Source organism: Heterocephalus glaber, unplaced genomic scaffold (assembly GCF_053883595.1).
Source record: "Heterocephalus glaber isolate CG9 unplaced genomic scaffold, H.glaber_assembly_v1.0 deba00000896, whole genome shotgun sequence".
Lineage (NCBI taxonomy): Eukaryota > Metazoa > Chordata > Mammalia > Rodentia > Bathyergidae > Heterocephalus > Heterocephalus glaber.
The window spans coordinates 2,414,087-2,438,055 of record NW_028258170.1 but is presented as its reverse complement, the minus strand read 5'-3'; the positions used below and the strand labels follow the sequence as shown (position 1 = coordinate 2,438,055).

At 36.4% G+C, this 23,969-nt stretch overlaps 2 protein-coding genes and 1 pseudogene across 2 annotated transcripts; all 3 read left to right on the top strand.

Annotated features, from left to right (window-relative positions):
* The first annotated feature begins 6,124 nt into the window (after window positions 1-6,124).
* LOC101722780 (olfactory receptor 8J3) lies at window positions 6,125-7,069 on the top strand. Its single transcript, XM_004869893.2, is given in 4 exon segments — window positions 6,125-6,681; window positions 6,683-6,727; window positions 6,729-6,992; window positions 6,994-7,069. Coding segments are annotated over 4 exon segments (942 nt in total).
* A 3,127-nt stretch (window positions 7,070-10,196) lies between these two features.
* LOC101721477 (olfactory receptor 8U9-like) lies at window positions 10,197-13,139 on the top strand. Its single transcript, XM_087207873.1, is given in 2 exon segments — window positions 10,197-10,275; window positions 12,175-13,139. Coding segments are annotated over 2 exon segments (1,044 nt in total).
* Window positions 13,140-21,929: 8,790 nt separating this feature from the next.
* LOC101722430 (olfactory receptor 8J3-like) lies at window positions 21,930-22,857 on the top strand (annotated as a pseudogene).
* The last annotated feature ends 1,112 nt before the right edge of the window (window positions 22,858-23,969 follow it).

Sequence of the window (23,969 nt, the reverse complement as noted above, 5' to 3'; positions counted from 1 at the left end):
ATTTAAAGCAGAAAAAAAAAGGAACACTTCTCCCCTCATTTTAGGAAACCAACATTGTGCTAATCCTAAAACTGGATAAAGATAATAGAAGAAAAAAGTATGAACATAGATAGAAATTTGTTTAACAGAACAATTAGAAGTCAGATCTGGCAGTATGTAGAAAGTGGTTTTATTATAGGGATGGCACTGCTGGTTCTGCATTGGAAGATACACTCCTATAAGTAACATTTTAAGAGAGGAAAGTAAAAAGCAATATGATCCTCTCAGTAGTTGCAGAAAAAGTAGTGGACTAAATTCTACAGCTGTTCATGGTAGAAGCTATCAGGAAACTAAAAGTAGAACAGAACTTTCTCAACAGTTAAGCCATGTACTCCATACTTCCAGCCTTATATGAATGGAAAAGATACAATGCTTTCTCCCTAAGGTGGGGAACAAGGGCAAATATGCCTACTCTTCATCTGTCCATTAAATTTTGGAACATAGGCCCAAACCAAATTATTCTGGCAATGAAAAGAAGCAATTAGCATACTATTGGCAAGGTAGAAGTAAGATCTTTATATGTAGATGAAATATCAACTACAGTGAAAATACTAAGAAATCTCTAGTAGCCCCTAGAACTTGTATTTGAATTTAGCGGGATTAGAAAACACAAGGTATATATAAAAATTCAGGTCCATGTATACTTGCTAGAAATGAAGAATTGGAAATTTAAAAGTTATGTAGGAGTACAAAGGACCTAGAAAAATAAAAAGAAAAAAAGTGTTGAAAGACATTTATTACCCAATTTTAAGACTTCCTCTAAACGTGAAGTAATCAAGGCAGTGTTGGCATAAGGAAAGACATATAGATCAATGAAATAAAACAGAGAATCTAGAAATAGAGCCACACATATATGGTCCACTGAGTTTTAAGATTATTTAACATTAACATTTTATAGAACATAGACTCAATTCAAGAGCAGAGGAAAAGCTAGTGTTTTCAGCAAATGGTACTAGAACATGTGTGATCTGTATGTAAAAAATTAACCTCAACCCTTCATTTCCATACATGAAAATAACTTGAAAGGATCTATGAACCTAAATATGAAAGACTAAAACTATAAAACTTTAAGAAGAAATTATATGGGAAAATGTTCATGAATTTAGGGTATGCAAGAATTTCCTAGGATACACAAAACATGATGTATAAAAGAAAAAAATTGATGAATGAGAGTCCATAAAAATTTAGAACTTTAAATGACATCATTAAGAATATGAAAAGCAGTCCTTAAACAAACCATATTTATAGTACATATAACCTAAGGTCAGAATATATATAGAACTTTTACAGCTCATTAATAGACAACCCAATTAAAAAGTAGACCTAAGAAGATGATAGCCAGCACAGATATGTATAGACTTACCATTGTCATGAATTCTTCTTTTTGTTGGATTCTCCCCCTTTGCATTTAATTTCTTGTCATGCCCAATGGAGTAATTCAGGTGGGCTTCCGGGGGTTGTGATCCTCTTTGTATTTTCCTAGGATATTGTCTAAAATTTTTTGGAGTGCTGGTTTGGTATTCATGAAGTACCTAAGGTGCTCTTTGTCATGAAAGTATCTTATTTCTCCATCAATTTTGAAAGATAGTTTTGCAGGGTACATCAATCTGGTTTGGAGGCTGTTTTCCTTTAGGGCTTGAAATACATCACTCCAAGCTCTTCTTGCCTTGAGGGTTTGCATTGAGACATCTTCTGTGATTCTGATGGACTTTCCTTTGTATGTGATTTGTTTCTTTTCTCTAACTTCTTGTAGAATTTTGTTCTTCTGTTGGGTTTCTGGAATCTTAAGAATTATATGCCTATGTGTAGATTTTTTTGTACAAGTCTGGTTGGAGTCCTATATGACTCCCTTGTCTGAATGTCAAGTTCTTTTCCCTTGCTTGGGAAGTTTTCGGCCATCACTTCTGTGAACAGTTTTTTTAAGGCATCTACACACTCTCCTGTTTCCTTGTTGAGTCCGATCAGTCTTATGTTATTCTTCTTTGCATTGTCTAGCAGCTGTTGGATTGATATCTTGTGGTCTCTTACTATTTTAAAACAATTTTTCTTTTTCTGGTCACTAATTGCAACCTTATCTTCTATGTCTGAAATTCTGTCCTCACATTGGCTCACTCTTCTGCCTAAACTGTCAATGAAGTTTTTAATCTGCTAGAAATCTGTTTCTATCTGTTTGATGGACTCCATGTGTTTCCTATGTTGGGATTCCATCATGTTCCTCAGTTCCTCTATTTTTTATCTGTGTCTTCTCTAGATTTATTAATCATGCCTTGCACTATGGGCACAATCTCTGCTGTCATCTGAGAAATTATTTCTGATTTTATTTTTTCTAGATCCTCTTTTGTTGCCAGTTCAGGGAACCCAGGTTGTTGTGTATCAGAGTATTCCATCTCATTTCCCTTTGGGGTTGCTTTCTGTAATCTGGAAATCTGGTTTTGAGACTTGTTTACATGTCTTCTCATTTTGACGGGGGTGGGGGTTGCTGACACCCAGGTGGCTCACCTCCTGTGAAGTGTGGGAGGGGTTAATACTTCAGCCCAGAAGCGTCCTCTTTGGCCCTGGGAGCTGCCCACCTCCTGTGTGATCTACAATATATTCCAAGGAAGCATAAAAGCCAGGAAGACAATATATTTCCTTCCTTGCTCTTAGTTCAACCAATGTAAAATACAATGTTCAAAAATAAATTTGGGGGGATTTTTTTCTCCCTTAAAATAGAACCTGTAAATTAAGAGCATTTGTCCTCAGTGGAAAATATGGACATGGAATGAAGAACAGTAAAATATTGGTTAGAGCCAGGCAAATCCTGAAATAGACGTGAAAGTTCTTTTTCCTAATTGATACTGAAGTTACTCTATCACCTGAAAGACTGACCACAGCATTGTCCTCGGGATAGGAATATTGTGTTGTCTTAATGTTGCATAAAAATCTCATGAGCAACCAAGCATAATATGTTGAAATATCACTTTTATCCCTTCATCTTAGATGAGATATTATAACATTTAGAAATGTCATGAACTCTGAATTGTGAAACTTCTCATAAAAGTCTGCCTGTATTGAATCCTCCCTGTCACTCCTTCACATCTGGTGTATAATTCATTGTTTAATTTATCTTGCACAGAGAAACTTACCTGGGCTCCCGGTTGTTTAACTGAGCATCATCTCTCAATTTCTAGTTTCTCCTCTGTGATATACCCTGCATTATCTTCCCACAGAAATCTCACAACAGCCACACAATCGGTTTTGTATTTTTAAAACTTTCACTGATTCTCCTTAGTAGTTTTCTCTGAACCTTATAATTCATTACCTTCATAACTGCAGCACTGAGCATTTAAAACTCAAAGCTAGTCATCTTATTCTGACCATTTAATATTGCTCCATGGTTTACAATTCACTTAAATCACTATTTTATGATATCTAATTAAACTAATTCTCATTTTTTATTTTAATGAAGCCACACTGTTAGTCCCTCACATCCCACAATTAATTTTTAAAGTTATTTTCTACCTCAGAGTGGTGTGTTCCACATATTTCCTGTCACCTGCAATCCTGCACTGTTCTTGCTGTGATTCATTAAATGTTTTTTTCCCCCCTTTTGGTTCCTTTGGGTTTTGCATAAATGCCACCTTCTCAGAAAGGATTTTCAAATATCCCTGGTGTTATTCTCTCAGGCTCTCTTAGTGTATCCTATTGTTTAATGTCCTCATTACCATCACTAGAACTAGGATTGCCTTGTGCAAATGTGCTCTGACAGACTGTTCTCTGCTCCTGTAATTGGAATGGCAGATCCATGAGCTATGGGACAAGATGTGTCTGTGACATGAGGACACCATCAGAGGCAGAGTTGAAATTCAGTAAGTATCTGATAAATGAATGAATAAATCCAACAGGAACAAATGATGTTTTTTTGTCAGAAATAAACACAGTATATCAAATATTCAATGACTCTAAGGGTCATCTTGGTTCTATGTCTCAAATGCCTTTTTCATTGTCATGTAACTCTCTTTCCCTCTCCTTCCTGCAAAATGGTTTTCCATGTTTTGTTCTTTTCTATTATTCTTAGAAGACATGTCCAAAATTCTGGTATTTAACTGCTCAGACATCATCTTACGAGACAATCATCTTTACCCTTTGAGGCCAATTCCACCATGCTAGACCAGAGACTTTGAGCTGAGTTCCCCAGCCAGGAGCTAGGGCATCCACTTTGACTGAAGAGTCACTGGGTGCTGGAGTTGTAGGGAAGAAGTCTTCTTTGAAATCTATGACTCTGGGAACATATCAACCATATTAAAATAGCATGTAAGGAGATGGCAACTATACGTCCTGAAATTATTCAAAGTAAGGACATTAATATTGGAATAATGAACAATTTTAAAAATTGATTAAAGAATGAACTAAATTAAAAAGATACAGTATTTAAATTATAAAAATAATATTACAGAAAATTTAGTGGTTAAAATGATTAGCATACAAGAGGATGTATATGGGAAATTGTACAAATTAGTGGGAGTTGAAGAAAAAGAGTAGAATAAATGAAACTATCTGAAAAAGGATGATGTCAATTAATTACATAAATGATAACTTCTTCACAGATATAATTTTTTAAAGAATGAAAAGAAAATCAGTAGCCTGAAAAGTAGTTATGAAAACATATTTCCATGAATTTTTCTCTTAAAAACAAAAAAATGAGAACTAAAAAAAGCTAACAGACATAGTTGTGAAATTATTCAAGTCAAGTATTAGTTATGACAAGAAGGAATACCAAAAATGGAGGAGTATGTGCATAGAGTCATGTATTAATACAAGGAATCAACCTGAAATGTAGAAATTGGAATGAAAGTTTGGATAATTTAGCATCATGTAATTTCTCAAGCTGACTCACACTTGTTGAGACATATGAATAATAATTTCAAATGTTTGCAACTTAAGAACATATTTGCAATTCAGTGAAATTTTAAGAAAGTAAATCTTCAAAATATTATATGGTTCTAGGTTATTTATTTGATTTATTATGCTTCCTTATCCCTGCTCCATGACATTGTAAGTGTATTCATTACACACACAACCCTGAGCTCAATAACTGAACTAGATGAGTGTGTGATTCAAAGAAATCGCCTCAGTTGAGCTGGTAAAGTTTTCATGTTTTTTTCATGCTAATGGGCAGCTGCTACATTTTCCCCCTGACAACCAAGCAAAGTCAATTCTTATACAAAGGCGGAAGTGTCTTAACCATGGCTTCCAGCTGAACTGAGACATTCTAGGGGCTCCTTAAATTTGCTGACTGTCAAGTATGGGTGGCCCATTTCCTTAGAGTCTGAATTGGACAACAAAGTATAAAAAAGATTATGCAACAGGTCTGTGGGGTCATGGTCCAGATAACCATGAAAATCACTGGATTCTGTAAGAAGTTCACTTATGTAGGCATGGGCCAAAGACAAGGCTATTTATGACAATAGTAACAATCATTAGATGCCATTTTGAACCAAGAAGATTTTGATAACCAAGCCTAGATAATGTTAAAAATGGTGGCTTGGGATCCATTCAGCAACAAAGAACTCTAGTTGAAAACATACTGCTCTTAGAAGGCAAAAACAAACATGTCATGACATCAGGCCCATGCATTTCTCCCAGGGCCCTGAACATTCTTCTCTAAGAGACATGGGCATGTTTCCTTAGCATCTCCAGATCTAAAGCTGAAAACCTCCTGTAGGACAGAGCAAGGGGCCTTGCAACTGCAATCCTAATTTTAAACTCCACACCAGGGCTGCCTGAAGGTCTCCGAGTGCTCAAAGATCCAGCATGATAAGCACCCTTTAGAAAATCACATTTGCTGCCCAGACCCTTTTTCTATCTTCTCAAACTCTTGTAAAATTCTAATCTCACATCATAAATATAGGATTCCTCTGCTGGAAACTGACCAACTTCCTCCCTTTACAGGGTACCATTATTCAAACCAATTCTTGTCTTTTTTACAAAAAAAAAAAATCTTATTCAAGAATTGCCTTGTCCTCTAAGGGAAATAGTAGAAGTCACATTAATTTGTAATCACTTCTTGTTTACTTCCCTAAACAGATGAATTTCCAACACCTGCATGGCCCCAAGAAACATTACCCAGGTCACTGAGTTCATCCTCACAGGGGTCTCAGACCATCCTGAGCTACAGGTGTCCCTCTTCCTCCTCTTCCTCGTCTTCCTGGGCATCTATGTGCTGACCACATCAGGGAATCTGGGCATCATCACCCTCACTAGTGTGGATCCCAGACTGCAGACCCCCATGTACTTCTTCCTCCAACATCTGGCTCTCATCAACTTGGGCAACTCCACTGTCATCACCCCGAAAATGTACAATTTCTTAGCACAGAAGAAAACAATCTCCTACTGTTCCTGTGCCACCCAGCTGGTGGGGTTCCTGGTTTTTATTGTGGCTGAGGTCTTCATGCTGGCCATGATGGCCTATGACTGCTACATAGCCTTCTGCAGCTCCTTGCGCTACATGGCTGTGGTGTCTCTGCAGGTCCACCTGCTGCTGGTGTCCCTTACCTACCTCTATGGCCTTTTCACAGCCTTTGTGTTTACACTTTGTGTGTTCTCCCTGTCTTTTTGTTCTTCCAATATAATCAATCATTTTTACTGTGATATTACGCCTCTCGGCATTGTTCTGCTCTGATACTTATATTACAGATATACTTGTCTTTCTCTGCAGGGACACATTTGATTTCATCAGTGACAATAGTTTTAGTTTCCTATTTCAACATTGTTCTGTCTATTCTGAGGATGCAATCATCAGAAGGGAGGAAGAAAGCCTTTTCTACCTGCGGGTCACATATGATGGCTGTCACAGTTTTCAACTGGACATTGCTCTTCATGTACTTACAGCCCAGGACCATCCACTTCCTGGACACTGATAAAATGGCTTCTGTGTTTTACACACTGGTGATCCTCATGTGGAGCCCCATGTTGCCTGTGCAACAAGGACGTGAAGGCTGCCTTTAAGAGCTTAGTGACAAATCCCTGTGATTCCTGTAAGCCAATGTAACTTTAGATCTCCAATGGAAGCAGAGAAGATTTGCATTGTCTGTTATGACACAGTAAGAAGAGTCAGATGGTTGTCTTTTCAGCTTACTGGCATTCCAACAAGAGATGCTCAGGTTTGATGATCAATAAATTATGGAATGAACTGAAACTTACTGTGCTGTGAAAGATGAAGTAGAAGAATAAGTTGCTGTTAATGGCTATGTACTGGAGTAGGCAGGACACACCTGAAAGGTTTCCAGGTGTAAGGAAAGGTGTAGACTCTAAAAATTATTAAATTTGAATGGAGAAAAAGAAACAAAACACGATATGTAAAGTTGAGTTTTTTCGTACATTTCTCTCTGTGTGTGTGTGTGTGTGTGTGTGTGTGTGTGTGTATACAAGTAAGCATAGTGGATCACTGGTTCTTAAAAAACTAACTACATATGACTTCATTGAATTTTACAGCCAAGTTACCTATATGGAACTGAAATTTATATTTCAAAAACCATAGCATTTTAAAATGCTGCTTTTGTAAACAGATGCAACCATTGATTTTATATTTTGAAAATTCTAAGACTAGTGTAATAGACATTCCTTTATTTCAATCAATGAGATTTCTTTTTAAATTAATCACAGAATTCCACTGAAGATATTACTTTCATGCTTTAAAGATTTACCTTTCTCCTTTCACAAATTATTATTCTTTTTCGTGGGAAAAATGAATTTACTTTTTTGTAATATCATTATTATTATTATTATTTGTACCAGCAATTGAACTTAGGACCTTTTGCTTGCAAGGCAGGAGGCAGCACCACTGAGCTAAATCCCCAGCCCAATATCATTAATTTTTAATGGACCATGTTCATTCAAGTTCTTTACATCATTAGAGGAAATATTTAGCTGGTTTGTTTTTTAAAAAAATGTTTTTCTGTTTCCTGATTGTTCCTGGGCAATGAATTTATACCTAAATCTAATTTACAACTTTAAATGTATAGGTGTGGTCATTTCTCTTTATCTGAATCAAAGAACAAGTTCAAGAATATAAATCCATATTTAATATTTGGATTTGGAGACAGGATCAGAAATTAAGACCTTGACTGAAGACGATACATTAACTTCTACGTGTAGGTTTGCCTTGCTTATATTGGGCTCTGTTTCGAAAAATTTCTCCAACTAAAGCCAGTAAATTTTGAGGCATAATAGTTGTGACACAAGACAGGACACATAATCTTACAAGAAAATATTAGCCTCAGAATCAAGGAAAATTTGTGACTGATAAAACATTTTGCCTTAATTTTTTGAAGTTTTTATCTACAAAGACTAAAGTCAGGGCTTCTCAAACACTGTTTCTATGGACTATCGGTTTTGTGAGTCAAAAGTTGCTCGTTTTTGAGTGTCCAAAATTTTTTAACTAGAAATGTTAATGATATATTGTGAGGCAACACTGTAATAATGACTCTGCAACTCTGAGATTTCCTGCCGTTATTTGCTTTTGTTAACCTGCATAGCCGTTAATAAGAGATTGCACATGTACACCTTGTAATTGTGAGGCCATATCCTATGAAATCTATCAGTGATCTATTAGTCTTTTGATTATTATTATAGTTGTTACTATTATTTTTATCTCACATAATATACAATCTTGACCTTTTTAAGAATAGCCACTGAATTCACATTTTTTTAAAAAATCGCCTGTGTGAATAAATTGTTTTAACCAAAGCTTATGGCTTCCAGTAACATCTATCCTCAAAGGTGTAGATCCTCACGGTATGACTAAAAAATCACAAGTCTAGATGTTCACCCAATTGACTAGGTTTATGCTATGTAAAATCCAAGCATGGGTATGTATATCAACTCTATTGATAATGGACAAAAACTGAAAGCAGCCAAATTCCTTCAACAGATGAAAAAATCAAACTCTGGTACATCCAAACAAAGAAATACCACTCAGAAATAAATGCCAGTGAATTATCAGGAAACACAAAGAAAGGAATGCACCTTCAACACACACTTGGTGTGAACAAAGTCAGCCTGTAATGAGCATAATATTTTACTTTTAGGAATACATGTAAAAGAAAAACATGACTTATGAATAGAAATATAGACCTTTGTATGTGGTGTCCCAAAGCCTGAAGGATACAATGTAGGAAGGAATGGTTACACAGAAGGAATACAAAGGACGTGACGGTGGTGAACCTATTCCACTTCCTATTGCAATGTGGATATGTAACACTACAACATTTTCAAATACTCATAGAAGTGTACAGGACAGAGAGCAAACTTTATTACATGCAAATGCATGATAAAAAATAAATAATTCAGATGACCAGAGGGAGTCGGAAAATATAGAATGTAACAACACAATCTACTGTGCTAAGAATGAGTGAAACAGAATTTTTGTAGTGGGTTTGGAGAAACTGGATGATGTAGGTAGCAGTAGAGAGAGCAGAGTCTGTAAGAATACAGGATAGGCAAAGTGAAATGTGAATGGCAATGTGGTTTAGCCATGAGTTTGTTTTACATGAAGATGTAGTTTAACAATTCTGATATATTACGTAGATAAATGAAAGGCAGATATTTTAAGCCAGGATTCTCTTTTTGAAGAGGAGATTTTGTTTATTAGGGAAAAATTTTAAACCTGATGTTAAAAAGAATGTAGCTACATTCAGCATGATACAGTTGCATGGTGTTAGAAATAAAAATAGGTATAGATTTATGTGCATAAATGGCTTGGACACATGTGTGCCTTCTTGCTCTGATAACTGAGGAGGGTTTTTTTTGTTTTGTTTTTTGCTTTTTGTACCAGGGATCAAACTGGGGACCTTGCACTTGCCAGGAAAGTGGCAGAACCAATGATCTAAATCTCCAGCCAGAACTGAAGAGTTCTTGAACTATGAAGACATCTCAGCAGCAAGAAAAACTCTAAGAAACCAAAAAATGTTTCCTTATAATCTTCATCAACAAAGGAGGTCAGGACTCTTTTGAGACTTGGTAGGAAAGAGTGGGAAGTTTATGTGTCCAGAGAATACATCTTGTCAGAAAGTAAGAGATTTGGAAAAAAGTGGGAGGAAGGAAGGAAGAAAAGGGAGGGATGCAGGGAGAAAGGGAGGGATGCAGGGAGAAAGGGAGAGACAGAGATGTGGGAGGAGATGGAGCTAGATCAAAATATCACAGGCTCAAGTGAAAATGTGTTTAAATGGATAAAACCAGAAGAATTTGAACAAAAAAGTAAACAACATAAAATTTTACAATGGAATTTAATTATAAAATAATTGCCTTACTGCACTGAAAGAAATAAATGAGTGCGTATTTTAGAAATACGAGGTAACAGGCTAATGTCCCATACACAAAAATCCCTAGTAATCCATGGACTTGCTCTGGCCCTGAGAACATGAACACTGGCTCCCCAGTCCTTGGAAGCCAGTTGCACATAATAACTCCACACTCAAGGCTGCAGTAGAAAGGAGCAGAGAATAACTTTACCTTAGGGAGTTCAGCCTGTTGACTGAGATGAAAGTCAGCAATGAGGAGTCTCAGGGAGGGTACCCACCAGCTTGTGATGTGATTGGAGCATCGATCAGCACCCTCACAGGACTGTCCTCCCACAGGTCAATCTCACTGTCACTTGGAAAATTCCCACCTGAGGAACCTTGCAGAACTTAAATCAACAGTGCAATCCTCAACACTGGCAAAATAGTAATCAAGAAACAAAAATTGAGAAGTTGTGTAGAGGAGTTAAAAAATACAGTAAACAGAGGTATTAGTTGATTCTGGAAAGGACCCTGATACATAAATAGACACAAGTGACTACTGAGAAATCTGTAGATGTGATGGGACGTACAAGCAACAGCAAAACAAACATTTGAGATTCATCAATTTACTCAGGCCACTGAGACTTAGCAATAGCACACCCTTCTCCTCTTTGATGGGATTAAATAGATTGGTATTTTTAAAGAAATCATGTTATGCACCAAGTCTAGTATTTGTCTTCCCCATAACAATGTGCCTCTTTCAATCAGGAGAGAAAAAGACAGATTAACATAGTAGTTCATAAGGAAATGTGGATTCCAATTCATATAAAACTATTGAGTAGTATTTGTTCACCCAGATCTGGGTACTACCTGTGATAATTGCACTTAGAGTCACACTTTTCTAACCAGTTTCCATCAAGTGAGCCAGGAATAATATGTATGTATGGTAGTTAAAATAAACTCATAAATCTTCATTTTCCCCTGTTTATTTCCCTGTCCACCACCTACCTACTCTCCGACCTATAAAAGTGTTTATCCAGATGAACTTGATTCCTAACTGATAACACTGACTTTATATTGATATCAGGGATTTTGATAATGTTCCTCTACGAAGATGAAAATTTGACTCTCTTACATGTAATCTCTTGACTTATCTCGAATTACTATAAAGATACAGAAGTGGAAGCCATTGTCATCTACACTTAATCAAACTCCATCTCACAGCCCTGCTGAAACAGTGTGGAGATGTGGTCTAGAATCCCACCCAACTTAGTAAGTTTCTATCTTCATTTCTCTGACATGCATCTTGAAAGTTTGCTTTGCCAGTGAGGTCTTTCTCAATAATACTGCTCCTCGTCCTTCATCACTTCTCTAATAAAATAATTTTGAACCATTTTATATCAAATTTAGGGCCCTTATATTGATGATAGAATCATTCATGAGACCTGAAGGTTAATTACATTAGCCATTAAGATGTAAATTTGCTATTACAGTTTTTTTTTGCTTAAATTCTTTTATTGTTACATGTTAGGTCTACAATACATTTACATTTATCATTGAGTGCTTGTACCTGTACATGATATATCTTGGTTCTTATTTTTTCCCCATTACCTGTACACCCTTCGCCCCCTCTACCCTTCCCTATTTACATAGACTTTGCTTCCGTTTTTTTCTTTTCTCATAATTTTTCCTTTCCCTTCTTTCTTTCCATTTTTAAATTGACAAAGCATCAAAACTCTTGGGCTGGGGATTTAACTCAGTGGTTCAGCCACATGCCTTGCAAGTGCAAGGACTCGAGTTCAATCCCCGGTACCAAGAAATAAAGCAACAACAACAACAAGAACTCTTCTGTTCTTGGTCATGCAGATGTCCTGAGGACACGTGGCTCAGGAAAACTGCACACAGGTGACAGAGTTTATACTTGTGGGCCTCACAGACCACCAGGAGTTGAAGATGCCTCTCTTCTCAGCCTTCCTCTCCATCTATATTGTCATAGTCATAAGCAACCTGGGCTTGATCCTGGTCATCAGAACAGACACGAGACTCAGCACACCAATGTACTCCTTCCTGAGGAACCTGGCTTTTGTTGATTTCTGTTACAATTCAGTCATCAAGCCCAAAATGCTTAGCAATTTCCTGTACCAAAGAAACGTGGTCTCCTTTCATGCCTGTGCTGCTCAGTTAGGCTGCTTTCTCAACTTCATGGTCTCAGAGTGCCTGCTCCTAGTCTCCATGGCCCATGACAGGTACATGGCCATTTGTGACCCTTTGGTCTACATGGTCAGAATGTCCCCGGGCCTCTGCACACAGCTGGTTGCCATACCCTATGGCTACAGCTCCTGGATGGCACTGTTCCACACCACCCTGACCTTCCACCTCTGCTACTGCTGCTCCAACATCATCAATCACTTCTACTGTGATGACATGCCTCTCCTCAGGTTCACCTGCTCCGACACTCACTCCAAAGAGCTGTGCCTCTTGATCTGTGCTGGGATCACATTCCTTTCCTCTGTCCTGATTGTCTTTGTCTCCTAAGTGCTCATCTTTGCTGCCATCCTGAGGATGTGCTTGGCTGAGGGAAGACGCAAAGCCTTCTCCACCTGTGGCTCTCACATGCTGGCAGTGACCATCTTCTACGGGACCCTGATCTTTATGTACCTGCAGCCCAGCTCTCACCACTCCCTGGGCACAGATGAGATGGCCTCTGTCTTCTACACTGTGACCATCCCCATGCTGAGCCCTCTGATCTGCAGCCTCCAGAACAAGGAAGTCAAAGAGGCTCTGAAGAAAGCAGTCAGCAGAAGCAACCAGGCTTCTGTGTTTGTAAAACTAAGAAAATGACTTCAATAAACAAAATCAACTTTACTTTCATGACCTTCTCTTTTATCCCTTAATGAACTATTTTCTTTTTTTTTGTAGGCAAGTTTCACTTAGAATTGTATTTTCATATTTAGGCAATGCAGGAAAATTTTACAGTATTGTTTCTGAAGTAAAATCACATTTTTAAACTTCTTCCATCTAAGAATTATACAACTAGATTTTGTCCAAGAATTGATGAAAGTGAAGCCTCCCTTAATGCCTAGCTTAGGATTGTAATAGTAATAGTAATAGATTGTTAACATTATTCAATGCATCCCAAATTAGACAAAATTAAAATTTTTAATTAAATGACAGACCCCAGTGAACTAGGGGTTTCTACCGTGGCTACTTTTGCTCTGAGCAGATTTTTGGAAGTGGTTATAATTATTAATTGTTTAGACAACAGCACAGTGTGAATCTTGCTAGCTAGAGGCTGTTGTCAGGGAAATTAAAAATAATCTAAAATTCACGGCAGTGATTGCTACACAAAAAAGCTTCCACTCGAAAGTGGCAAGATCATCCATGTGAGGATGTGCACCATAAACATTTGTTCCTTAACTGTTATCATAGAGATTTCATTCAGGTCAGCTGACTTCCTAGTGCCTCCCAGGTCTTCTCTTGCCTTGCTGGTCTCTCTTTACCTGTTCTATCAGTTATTGAGATTGGTGTTAGAATCTTGAATTAAGCTGGAGTTGTACCTTTGTTATCCATCGGATGATATTTCTGATAATTTGCTGTATTTAATCCAATGAATAATTTGTCCAAAGAATAATGGTAAAATTACTTTTGTTTCTTCTACTTGCCATTATCAATCACTGAGTTAAAGAATTTTTCTGACTTGAGCATACTTTCTCCAGCTCTTTTTTGGATGTTATCTTCATAGAATCATATATATTTGTGATTTTGAGTGTAGTTAGTGTCTCTTCTGAACAGCCAGTATTTGGACCTTTTGATTAAGTAGGTCTTAATATACCTTTCAATTAAAGTTTTAGTCCATTCATATAATTATTGATATGTTTGAATTTACATGTCATTTTTCTAACTATATATTAAGTACCTTATGCCTTTTGTGTTTTTTTGTTTCAGCCTTCCTCTTTTGTGTTGAAAGATTTTCCCCATTTATCTTATTACTGTCTTAGTTATCTTATTTCTGTCAGTCACTGGCAAATTCTCACCAATCTGTTAGCTTTTTGATCAATCACTGCTATATTGTTGCACATTTTTTCTAGTATTTTGCTTGTGTTTATTTCTAGGATTTATTGCTTTTCTAGACTTTTTGTATAAAATTTGTGTTTCTGCTACCATGTGGTGCTACAGTGTATATGTTGAATATTCCCCAAATGTTTTAAAACTAATACTGATTTATTATATCAAGATTCATCAGTTATCTTTGAATACTCATTTGTTTGGGTCAGTTCTAAGCTTTGTTTGATTCACAAGGTTCTGTACAATTTGATTTATAAATGTTTCCCTTAATCTTTGTTGATTTTTTGAAAGAATGCATTCCTGAAAGTCTTGATTGCAGTACTCCAGAAATCCTTCACATTTTGTTTATTTTTCAAATCTATGATAATCACTTAATTTCCCTCAGTTAACTAAAATTTTTATGGCTCTATAGACCAAACCATGTTATCATAAAGGCAGTGAAACAAGAAAGCACTGGTGGAAATGACTTAATGTGTCTTCTACTGAAATGTACAAATCACTATAAGACTACCTGTTGATGTTTTTAAAAAGTATTTTGTCTCTTTCCATGAGATATGGTTAAAATTTCACCATCGAAGATAAATTTCGCCATGGGAAGAAACAAGAAGATATATGTGTCTTTCTGTGTGCTTTCTACATATCTATCTCTTCCTGTGTGTCTCTATATATGTAAATTTATTATTAAAATGGGCTCAAATGGCAGTGAAGATCAAGAAGCCCCATGAACTTGTGTCTGCAAGAAGAAAGGAAATCTGATGATTGAATTCAGATCAACTGGGAAGCTCTGATAATGTTACTTGCAGTCCAGGACTGAAGACCTGAGAACCAGGAAGGCTGCTGGTGCAAGTCTGGAGTCTGAAGCCCTGAGAATCCAAAGCCTGAAGTCAGAGGCTGAGATCAGTGCTTCCTGTGGGAAGACAACCTGGAAGCAACATCCTGAAAACAGAGGTCAAAAGAGATGCTCCAGCTCAAAAAGTGAGAATAGATTTTTCTTCTACCTTGTGTTTTACTTATGTATTCAGTCAATATCTATTGCCAGCTGCATTGGTTGGGCGGATCTTTACTTTGCCTATGGACTCAAAGGCTGTGTCATCCGGAAACCCTCTCATGAACACACCTAGAAATGGTCCTCACCACATACCTGCACATTCCTTAATCCCTTTAAGCTGACACAGATGATCCTTCCAAGAGCCCCAGACCATACCTGGATTTCTGTGTTAAAATACTATCTGTGCCACTGACTGTAGTGAGAAACTCCCCAGAAAATCAAGCAGTCCTTCAAGGCTCACTGAACACCTTCTAAACATTGTTTTGGTGTTAGCAGCTGAGCATTTGTGCTTTATTTTATTATTTTTAAATTTCTTTTTTAGTATATTTTGTGATTCATAATGATTAAATTAAGCTGAGAGGATGGAGATATATATTAATATATATTACATGTTGTATATATTAATATATTATCATTTTAAGCCCTTTGCCCCTCGATTTCTCTTTTTTTTTTCTTTTCTCTCTTTTTTCAATCCTCTTCCCATCTCTACAAGGTTTACTTCCATGTTTTTTGACATGGTTTCTTTATTTTAAATATTTAAATCTTTATATTTTTGGTTTTTCATATTAAGAAATTATGTGGTATTTAACCTTCTGTAACCGATTTCTTTCATTCAGTATTGTATACACTCTTCCAATCCATCCATTTTCCTACAGATGACTCAAATGTATCCCCCTTTGTGGCTGAGTACTGCTCCATTGTGTGTCTATCCCATCTTTTTTTCCATTGATTTGTTAATGGCTAATAGGCCACATTCATGTTTTAGCTATTGTGAGTTGTGCCACTATGGGTATATAATTTAATGAATATAGCTCTTTCAGGAATATACCCAGGAAAGGTATATCTGGATCAAATGGAATTTGTATTTCTACTTTTTGGGACAATCTCCATACTGATTTTCATATTGGTTGCACTAGTAAACATTCTCATTAACAATGTGGATTTCTTTTTCTCCACAACTTCACCAGCAATTTTTTTCTAATGACTATTCTTGCTGCAATAAGGTAGAACCCTAGTATTATTTGTTTTTTGCATTTGTCTTCCCCAACGAACCCAAATATTTTTCATGTATTTATTGTCCATTTGTACCTCTTCATCAGAGAAGTGACTATTCATTCCAATTGACGGTCTTTGATTGGGCCCCAACTTTGGTATGTGTGGTGGTTTAACTAATGGTCAAATTGAAACACCCAGATTAGTTGAGTTAGCATGGTTCTGAGTGCAGAAGATCCACCTGAGAATTGATTCCAAAAGCATAAAGGAGAGCTGGAGGGAAGATCGTTTGTTGTTGATTTTCCTGGAGAAGCTTGCTGGGCCTGGTTTTCCTGATGCGAACTCAGCTGTTTTCATTGTTGGAGGAACTCAGGCTTCACTGTCCTAGTAATGGCTGCTGTTCTCAGGGAGCTCTGATCTTCTCCTTGAGCATCACTTCCTGGCTTTAGTGCAGACCCTTCAGCCTGGTGGCACAAATCCTTCACCTCCTCAGTACCAGCTTTCTAGCTTCCACCACTGGCCTTGGGCCTTCCCTGTGCAGGACCTTGATATGGACTTGCATGAGACATTGCTTGGTGCTCTAGGCCCTCAGCTGGACTTGTACAGGACATTGCCTCAGGATCCAAGTCCTCAACTGAATTCTTCGGGTCTCTAGTGCATGGATAGATCTCTTGCACTCTTCTTCATTTGACTTTTTGGGTGAATATTATAAAATAATCTTATAAATTATGTATCCTGTGTTAAATCTATTCCCTGACAAACATGACAATAACAGTCTGTCTAATTTTTTTGAGTTCTTTTTTTTTTTGAGTTCTTTTATTGCCTAGATATTAGTGCTTGAAGGAGTAGCCAAGCATCTGCATTTTAGAAAACTCATCTAATACTTCTACACTCAACTTTAAATTTTCACTTCTTTTCTTTTCTTTCTTGATACCAGGGATTGAACTCAAGACCTTGAGCTTGCCAGGCAAGCAGAGGAACCACTGAGCTAAATCCCCGGGCCCTCAACTTTAAATTTTCTAAGGTCAATATATTCATATTTAAAATATCATATCTGCATCTCTTTTCAGTGACTTATTTATTCCATCTCTGGCTAGTCCTCCTGGCACTTGCTCCCTCTGATATGGAGCACACAGGCTGTGAATTCAACATCCACCATTGTGCTTGGCAGTTGCAACCCAGTGCTTACATAAAAAGTAAAAATTATTCCTCCATTAAGATGGTGACAGCACCATTTTCACACACAGTTCATTTTAAAATTTGCTAATTTGGAAACTATATGAGACATAATTATTTTTATTCAAAATAAAAATCACTTTTTCTCTCTTCTTGTGAGAAGTTTTGCAGTTCAAAGAAAAAGAAGCCCACATAATTCAGGCCTGCATAAACTTTCATAAAAACTGGAAGACACAGACACCATTATCTTAGAAGAATATGTTTTTTTAAAAAGACAGTTTCCAGACACTGAGGAAATGTATATAGGATTTTACTTATATAAGAGTAAGCACATCAAGGGGCTGGGGATTTAGCTCAGTGGTACATACCCCCACCTGCCTTGCAAGTGCAAGGATCTGAGTTTGGTCCTTGGTACCAAAAAAAAAAAAAAAAAAAAAACCAAGTCAGCAATACTTTGCTTAAGAAATCTGATATTTGTAAGAACACTAGTTATGCGCAATGGGCATTTTATTAAAAGGTTATCGCAAAGCTAAACTTTAATTTTCCATGACCAAATATATGTAAGGGGCTACACTGTAAAATAAGTAAAAACTCATAGCATAGACCTACAAAGTTGAGGTCTGTCAAGAGGTAAAGGAAAAAACAGGTTGTTGCCATGTATGGGACATATATTTCCATCATGCAAATATGAAAGCAACAAGGAAATTAAAACCAGAGGGAGTCTGACTGTTTCTTGTTGAATTCCTAGAAGGAGAACTTGCTGAGGAACTGGTTCTTAGTGGCGCCATCCCTGAGGAAGTAACAGAAATGTGTGGATCCTGAGACATCTTTGCTTCTGAGTTAGGGTCTCAAAGGTTTAAAGAGCCTTCAGCTCTAATGGTTGTAGCTGTGTGGACACTGCCACTAAGAACCTGAAGCAGATGCCTCAGTAGAGTTTGGTGGAGAGTATATATTTTTCTTGTAAGGACCTTTGAAAAATCCAAACCGTGTCTCAAAATGAGGCATGCCACTTTGATTTTGCAAGGTACTATGAAACATGTATAATCAAATGAATAATGCATATTCTAATATTTATTGATAGGATTTTTAATTGTTTTTAGGAATACAGGTATTTATATTTGAGAAATAGAATTATCATGTCTCACATATTAACTAAGCATAATACTCATTTTTTTTCTATTTCTGTCATGGTTTTATCTTTGCTATATTATATAAATGAAAATTTCATGTTTACCATTCCACTACTGAAAGGAAAGGGTATACACAAGTACCTAACCCAAAATTATGCCCCTTTTGATGAAACTGTACGTTAGATATCCTCATTGGACAATTGTCCATTATATCTGAAGAGCTACAGGTGAGTAGATCATATAACCATGCAATAATGGCAGGTTTATATAAACCATGTATCTTACAGTAAACTATGGCTGCCAACATTCTAAGGAGAATGTATTAAAACAATGTATTTGTTGAGATATTAAATAGATGGACTTCCATTAGATGAGAGGCATTTGCCTAGACAGTGGAAGACTTCAATCATAGAAGCCTGGATTGCTGGTTTGATAGGATGAGCCCTCTATGATGTTTTCAAAGCAAGAATGAACCCAAAATGAAAAAAAAAAATTTCCTGGTTTGCTATAGTTCAACTGACCTAAAATAGAATGTTCACAAATATTTGCTTGCTTTATATTTTAATTTAAATGAGAATCCCTAAATAAGGATAGTTGGCCTTCAGTGAAAAAGCATGGAGATTCAATAGGGAACAAAAAATAAATGAGGGGTTAAAAACAGAAAAAAATGAAAATAGATGAAAAATTCTCTGATTATTAATATTGAGGTTACTGAAGCACAGGTGTGATTTAGATTATATTATAAGTTCCCTAAATACTTAAAGAATACTTCATAAGTGCCCAAAGCATGATCTGTTGAAAACATCTATTTGATTACTCTCTTAACCCACACAGTACAGCGATGAGGGGTGAACATTTTAAAGGGAGTGCAAAATGCAACCCCACACCACTTATTTATCCCAAAGTGCCAACACTGCAGTTAAACCTGAATTCTGAAGTTTTAGCTCAGAAAAATAACTCATACATTAATAACATTTGTTTTAAAAGAAAATCCTAACAACAAGGGTGCCATTGCTTACCACTGCTGTTTTAGTATGCAAGATAGGTCATGGACAGTGATCTAATTGCCAAAAATCTCATAAAGTCTCTCTTGAGTGAACCCCACCTATCTTGTAATGATCTCATATAATTCATCCTATGATTGATGGAGAAGGGAACAGCATTTTCACCTCCAAAGCATCAGATTTAGCATATTTAGCATATTCTCTCAACATCTACTTTCTCCACTTTGGTCTATCCAGCGCTATCTTATCTCAGAAATCCCATAACAGTTGATCAAGTGATTTTCTGTTTTTAAAACTTCAACATGTGCTCTGCTATATCTTTTTCCACCCCTATAAAATCATTGTCTTCATAATTGCAAGAGTAATGTTTTAAATTTCAAAGGCGACCACAAGATTCATCTAGCTTAATATTGTTCCACAGTTTAAAATTCACTTAAATTATTATTGTAAGGATATCATGTGTATCTTCCACTTTTCTAGTTGCTCATTGTTTTTCTGGGACACTATTAAACTCCCACTTCCCATATATCATAACCCTAAGTTTTTAAAGCTCTTCTCAGAGTGGCATTTCCCTCAGATCCCTGTTGCCTGGAGTCCTGCACTCTTCTCGCTGGGATTTAAGGAATAATTCATTCCTTCTGTTTCTTTAGGGTTCAAGTCAATATCACAGAAAGGATTTTCCAAACCTCCCATGTGTGATTCTTCCAGGCTGACTTAATGTATCCTCATGTTTAATTTCCTCAATATACTTAATAAAACTCAGAATTATCTCGGTGCAATGTATTCTAACAGACTTTCGTCTGCTCCCTGTAAATGGAATAAAGGTTCCATGAGGTACAATAGATTTATTGGAAGCTTGAATATCATTGGTGACAGAGTGGAAATTCAGTAAATGTCTGATTCATACATAAGTAAATCATTGAAAGAAACCAAAGGGAAAGGACGATCTATATTGTCAGAAACGAATACATTACATATTCAAAAATGTTGGAGGTTATTTTAGTCTTTCCCTAATTCATTCTATTTTGTCATTTCATTCTCTTCCCTCCTCACATAAGATTGGTCTGGTATCTTTTGATCCATGCTGTTATGCTGTATTCACAGAGAGAAAATTTCAGCATGTATATGATTTTGTTACTCAGACATTTATGAAGAAACAATGTGGACTCTCTGGAAGTCCAGTAGAGGTTAGAGGAGGTAGAAGGACCTGCCAAGCTCTGGACAGTGTGGTCTGCTACAAGTTGACATGAAATCATGCAAAATAAACAACCTCCGAAGAGTGAATTACCTTAAAAATGTGATTATATGCAATATATATATATATAAATTACATTAGAAACTATACAAAGTAAATATGTTTATTAGTCCCATAATAAAGAAAACATTTTACAATGTAACAACTCCAGTAGAATATTTATAGAATTAAAAGTTGATATAGTTTTCAATTAAAATATTAAACTGTAATGGTCATAAATAGTAATACCAAAATACAATAAAAGATGTATGTGGAACTCAACAAGTTTGTTGGAGGAAAAGAAGAAGAAATTAAAAGATTGTGTAGGAAGAACTATTGGAAAGAATAATCTCAAGGAATTACAAAATTGAAAATATTTCATTGATAGAATATTTAAAGAATGAAAAGACAATCAGGACCTGGAGAAAACATATCTGCAGACAGAACTCCATGCATTTTTCTCCCATTTAATTAAAAAGAATTTAAGAACAAAACAATTAACAAGCATGGATGTTAAAATAGAGAAGTGAAATATCCACCCAATGTGAATGGTGGGACAGTATGGTGCCTGGAATCATTAGTTCTTGTGAAAAAAACACGAGGTGAGAAATGAAAATATTTCAGACAATTAGGATTAGGTAAGATGCTGTGATTTCTCAAACTTACTGACATATCCATGCCAAATTCAAATGAAAGCAAGCTAACACTTCTAAAAATAAATGGTAATTAGAAAATGAATCTTCACATGGTACGTACTCTGCAATATTTTACTTAAATTTTTAAATTTAATTTTCTCCCATTGCAATTTTACATATGATTCCTAGAAACATGAGGTAATAACTGGATTGGATTAATGCATAACTCAAGGAAATCACACCCAAGATTTGTCTTGCCTTCTAAAAGAAGTACTAAATATGATACCTTAAAATTTATAGCCACTTCTTCTTTCCTTCCCTAAACAGATGGAATTCTGAAATGTACATGGCCCCTGGAAACATGACCCAGGTCACTGAGTTCATCCTCACAGGGGTCTCAGATCGTCCGGAGCCGCAAGTGCCCCTCTTCCTTGTCTTCCTGGGCATCTATGTGCTGACTATGGTGGGGAACCTGGGTATCATCACCCTCAGCAGTGTGGACCTCAGACTGCAGACCCTCATGTACTTCTTCCTCTGACATCTGACTCTCATCAACTCGGGCAACTCCACCGTCATCGCCCTGAAAATGCTGAGCAACTTCTTAGCACAGAAGAAAACCATCTCCTACTATGCCTCTGCCATGCAGCTGGCAGGATTCCTGGTTTTCATTGTGGCCCAGGTCTTCATGCTGGCCGCAATGGCCTCTGACCACTACGTGGCCATCTGCATCCCCCTACACTTCATGATGGTGGTGTCTCAGCGGGTCCACCTGCTGCTGGTGTCCCTCACCTACCTCTACAGCCTTTTCACATCCATTGTGTTTATACTTTGTGTGTTCTCCCTGTCTTTTTGCTCTTCTAACATCATCAATCATTTTTACTGTGATATTACACCTCTGGTGACATTGGCCTGCTCTGATACATATGTTACAGAAATATTCATCTTTCTCTCTGCAGGGACAAATTTGTTTTTTTCCATGACCATAGTTATAGTTTCCTATTTCAACACTGTTCTGTCTATTTTGAGGATGAGATCATCAGAAGGGAGGAAGAAAGCCTTTTCTACTGGCGGATCACATATGATAGACATTGCTGTTCATATACTTACAGCCCGGGACCAATCACTCCCTGGACACTGATAAAATGGCTTCTGTGTTTTACACACTGGTGATCCCCATGCTGAACCCCATGATCTACAGCCTGCGCAACAAGGATATGAAGGTTGCCTTATAGAGCTTTGTGACAAATCCCTGCAATTCCTGCAAGCTAATGTAACTGTACATCTGTTCAGATTAAGCAAGACAAGACTATCATTGTCTTCTTTGATATAACAAAAATAAGAGCCAAATGAAGACATTTACATCATACCATCTTTATAACAATAGTGGTTATGATTTGGAGAAAAAATAATTTTACAAATAAGCTGAGAATCTTGAATTGTGAAGAGTGAAATAGAAATAAAGACATTATTCACTACTTTTCCATGAAGTAGGCAGGGAATCTTTCTGGAATAAATATTTCCTTTCTGGTGCAAGGAATGACATAAGATTTTAGAATTATTAAAGAAATTTTGTATAGACATAATAGACAAGACAGGTAAAGTTGATCTTTCTTTCTCTGTAACTTTCTCTTTTTATTTCTTCCTGGGTATACTTAGGTATAGTAGATAACTACATTTTGAAAAATTGCAGTTTGAGATGATGAAAATCCTTTTTTCCAAGTATGTTACCAAATTCAAACTTTAATTTATATTTCAAATTCCTTCAATTGAAAAATAATATTGTTTGAGTGTACAAATGGCCAATGACTCTATTCTTTGAATTACAGGCATATTATGATTAAAGTTATTTTATTCAGTTAAAATTATTTTATACATTCTAATGAAAGACAGAGGCCTACTATACAAATATTTTTATTCTTTAAGTTTTCATCTTTCCTTACTCCAAAGATGTTTATTCTTCAGTGACTGAAATCAATTTACTCTTTTGTGATATTAGAGATTTAATGGACCAGGTTCATTAGTTCCTTATATAATTGCAGGAAATATTCAACTGTCTTTTTTTTTTTTTTCATACTGGGGATCAAATTTGGGTCTTTGTGCTTGTGCAGCAGGCGCCAAAACCACTAGCTAAATCCCCAGCCCTAACTGTCTTTATAAGCATAGGTTTTGGTGTTTGATCTTTCTTGATCAGTGAGTTTACACTTAAACCTATTTTACAAGTTTAAATAAATTTCGGTCCTCATACTGCATTTCAAATTATCATTTCAGCACAATATCAAGAGTATATATCTATATTTAATAAATTTAAAGGCACACATAAATGAACTGTAAGAATTTAACTGAACAGTATCAAAGTATTCACTGGCAAAGATATTTTAACTTGTTT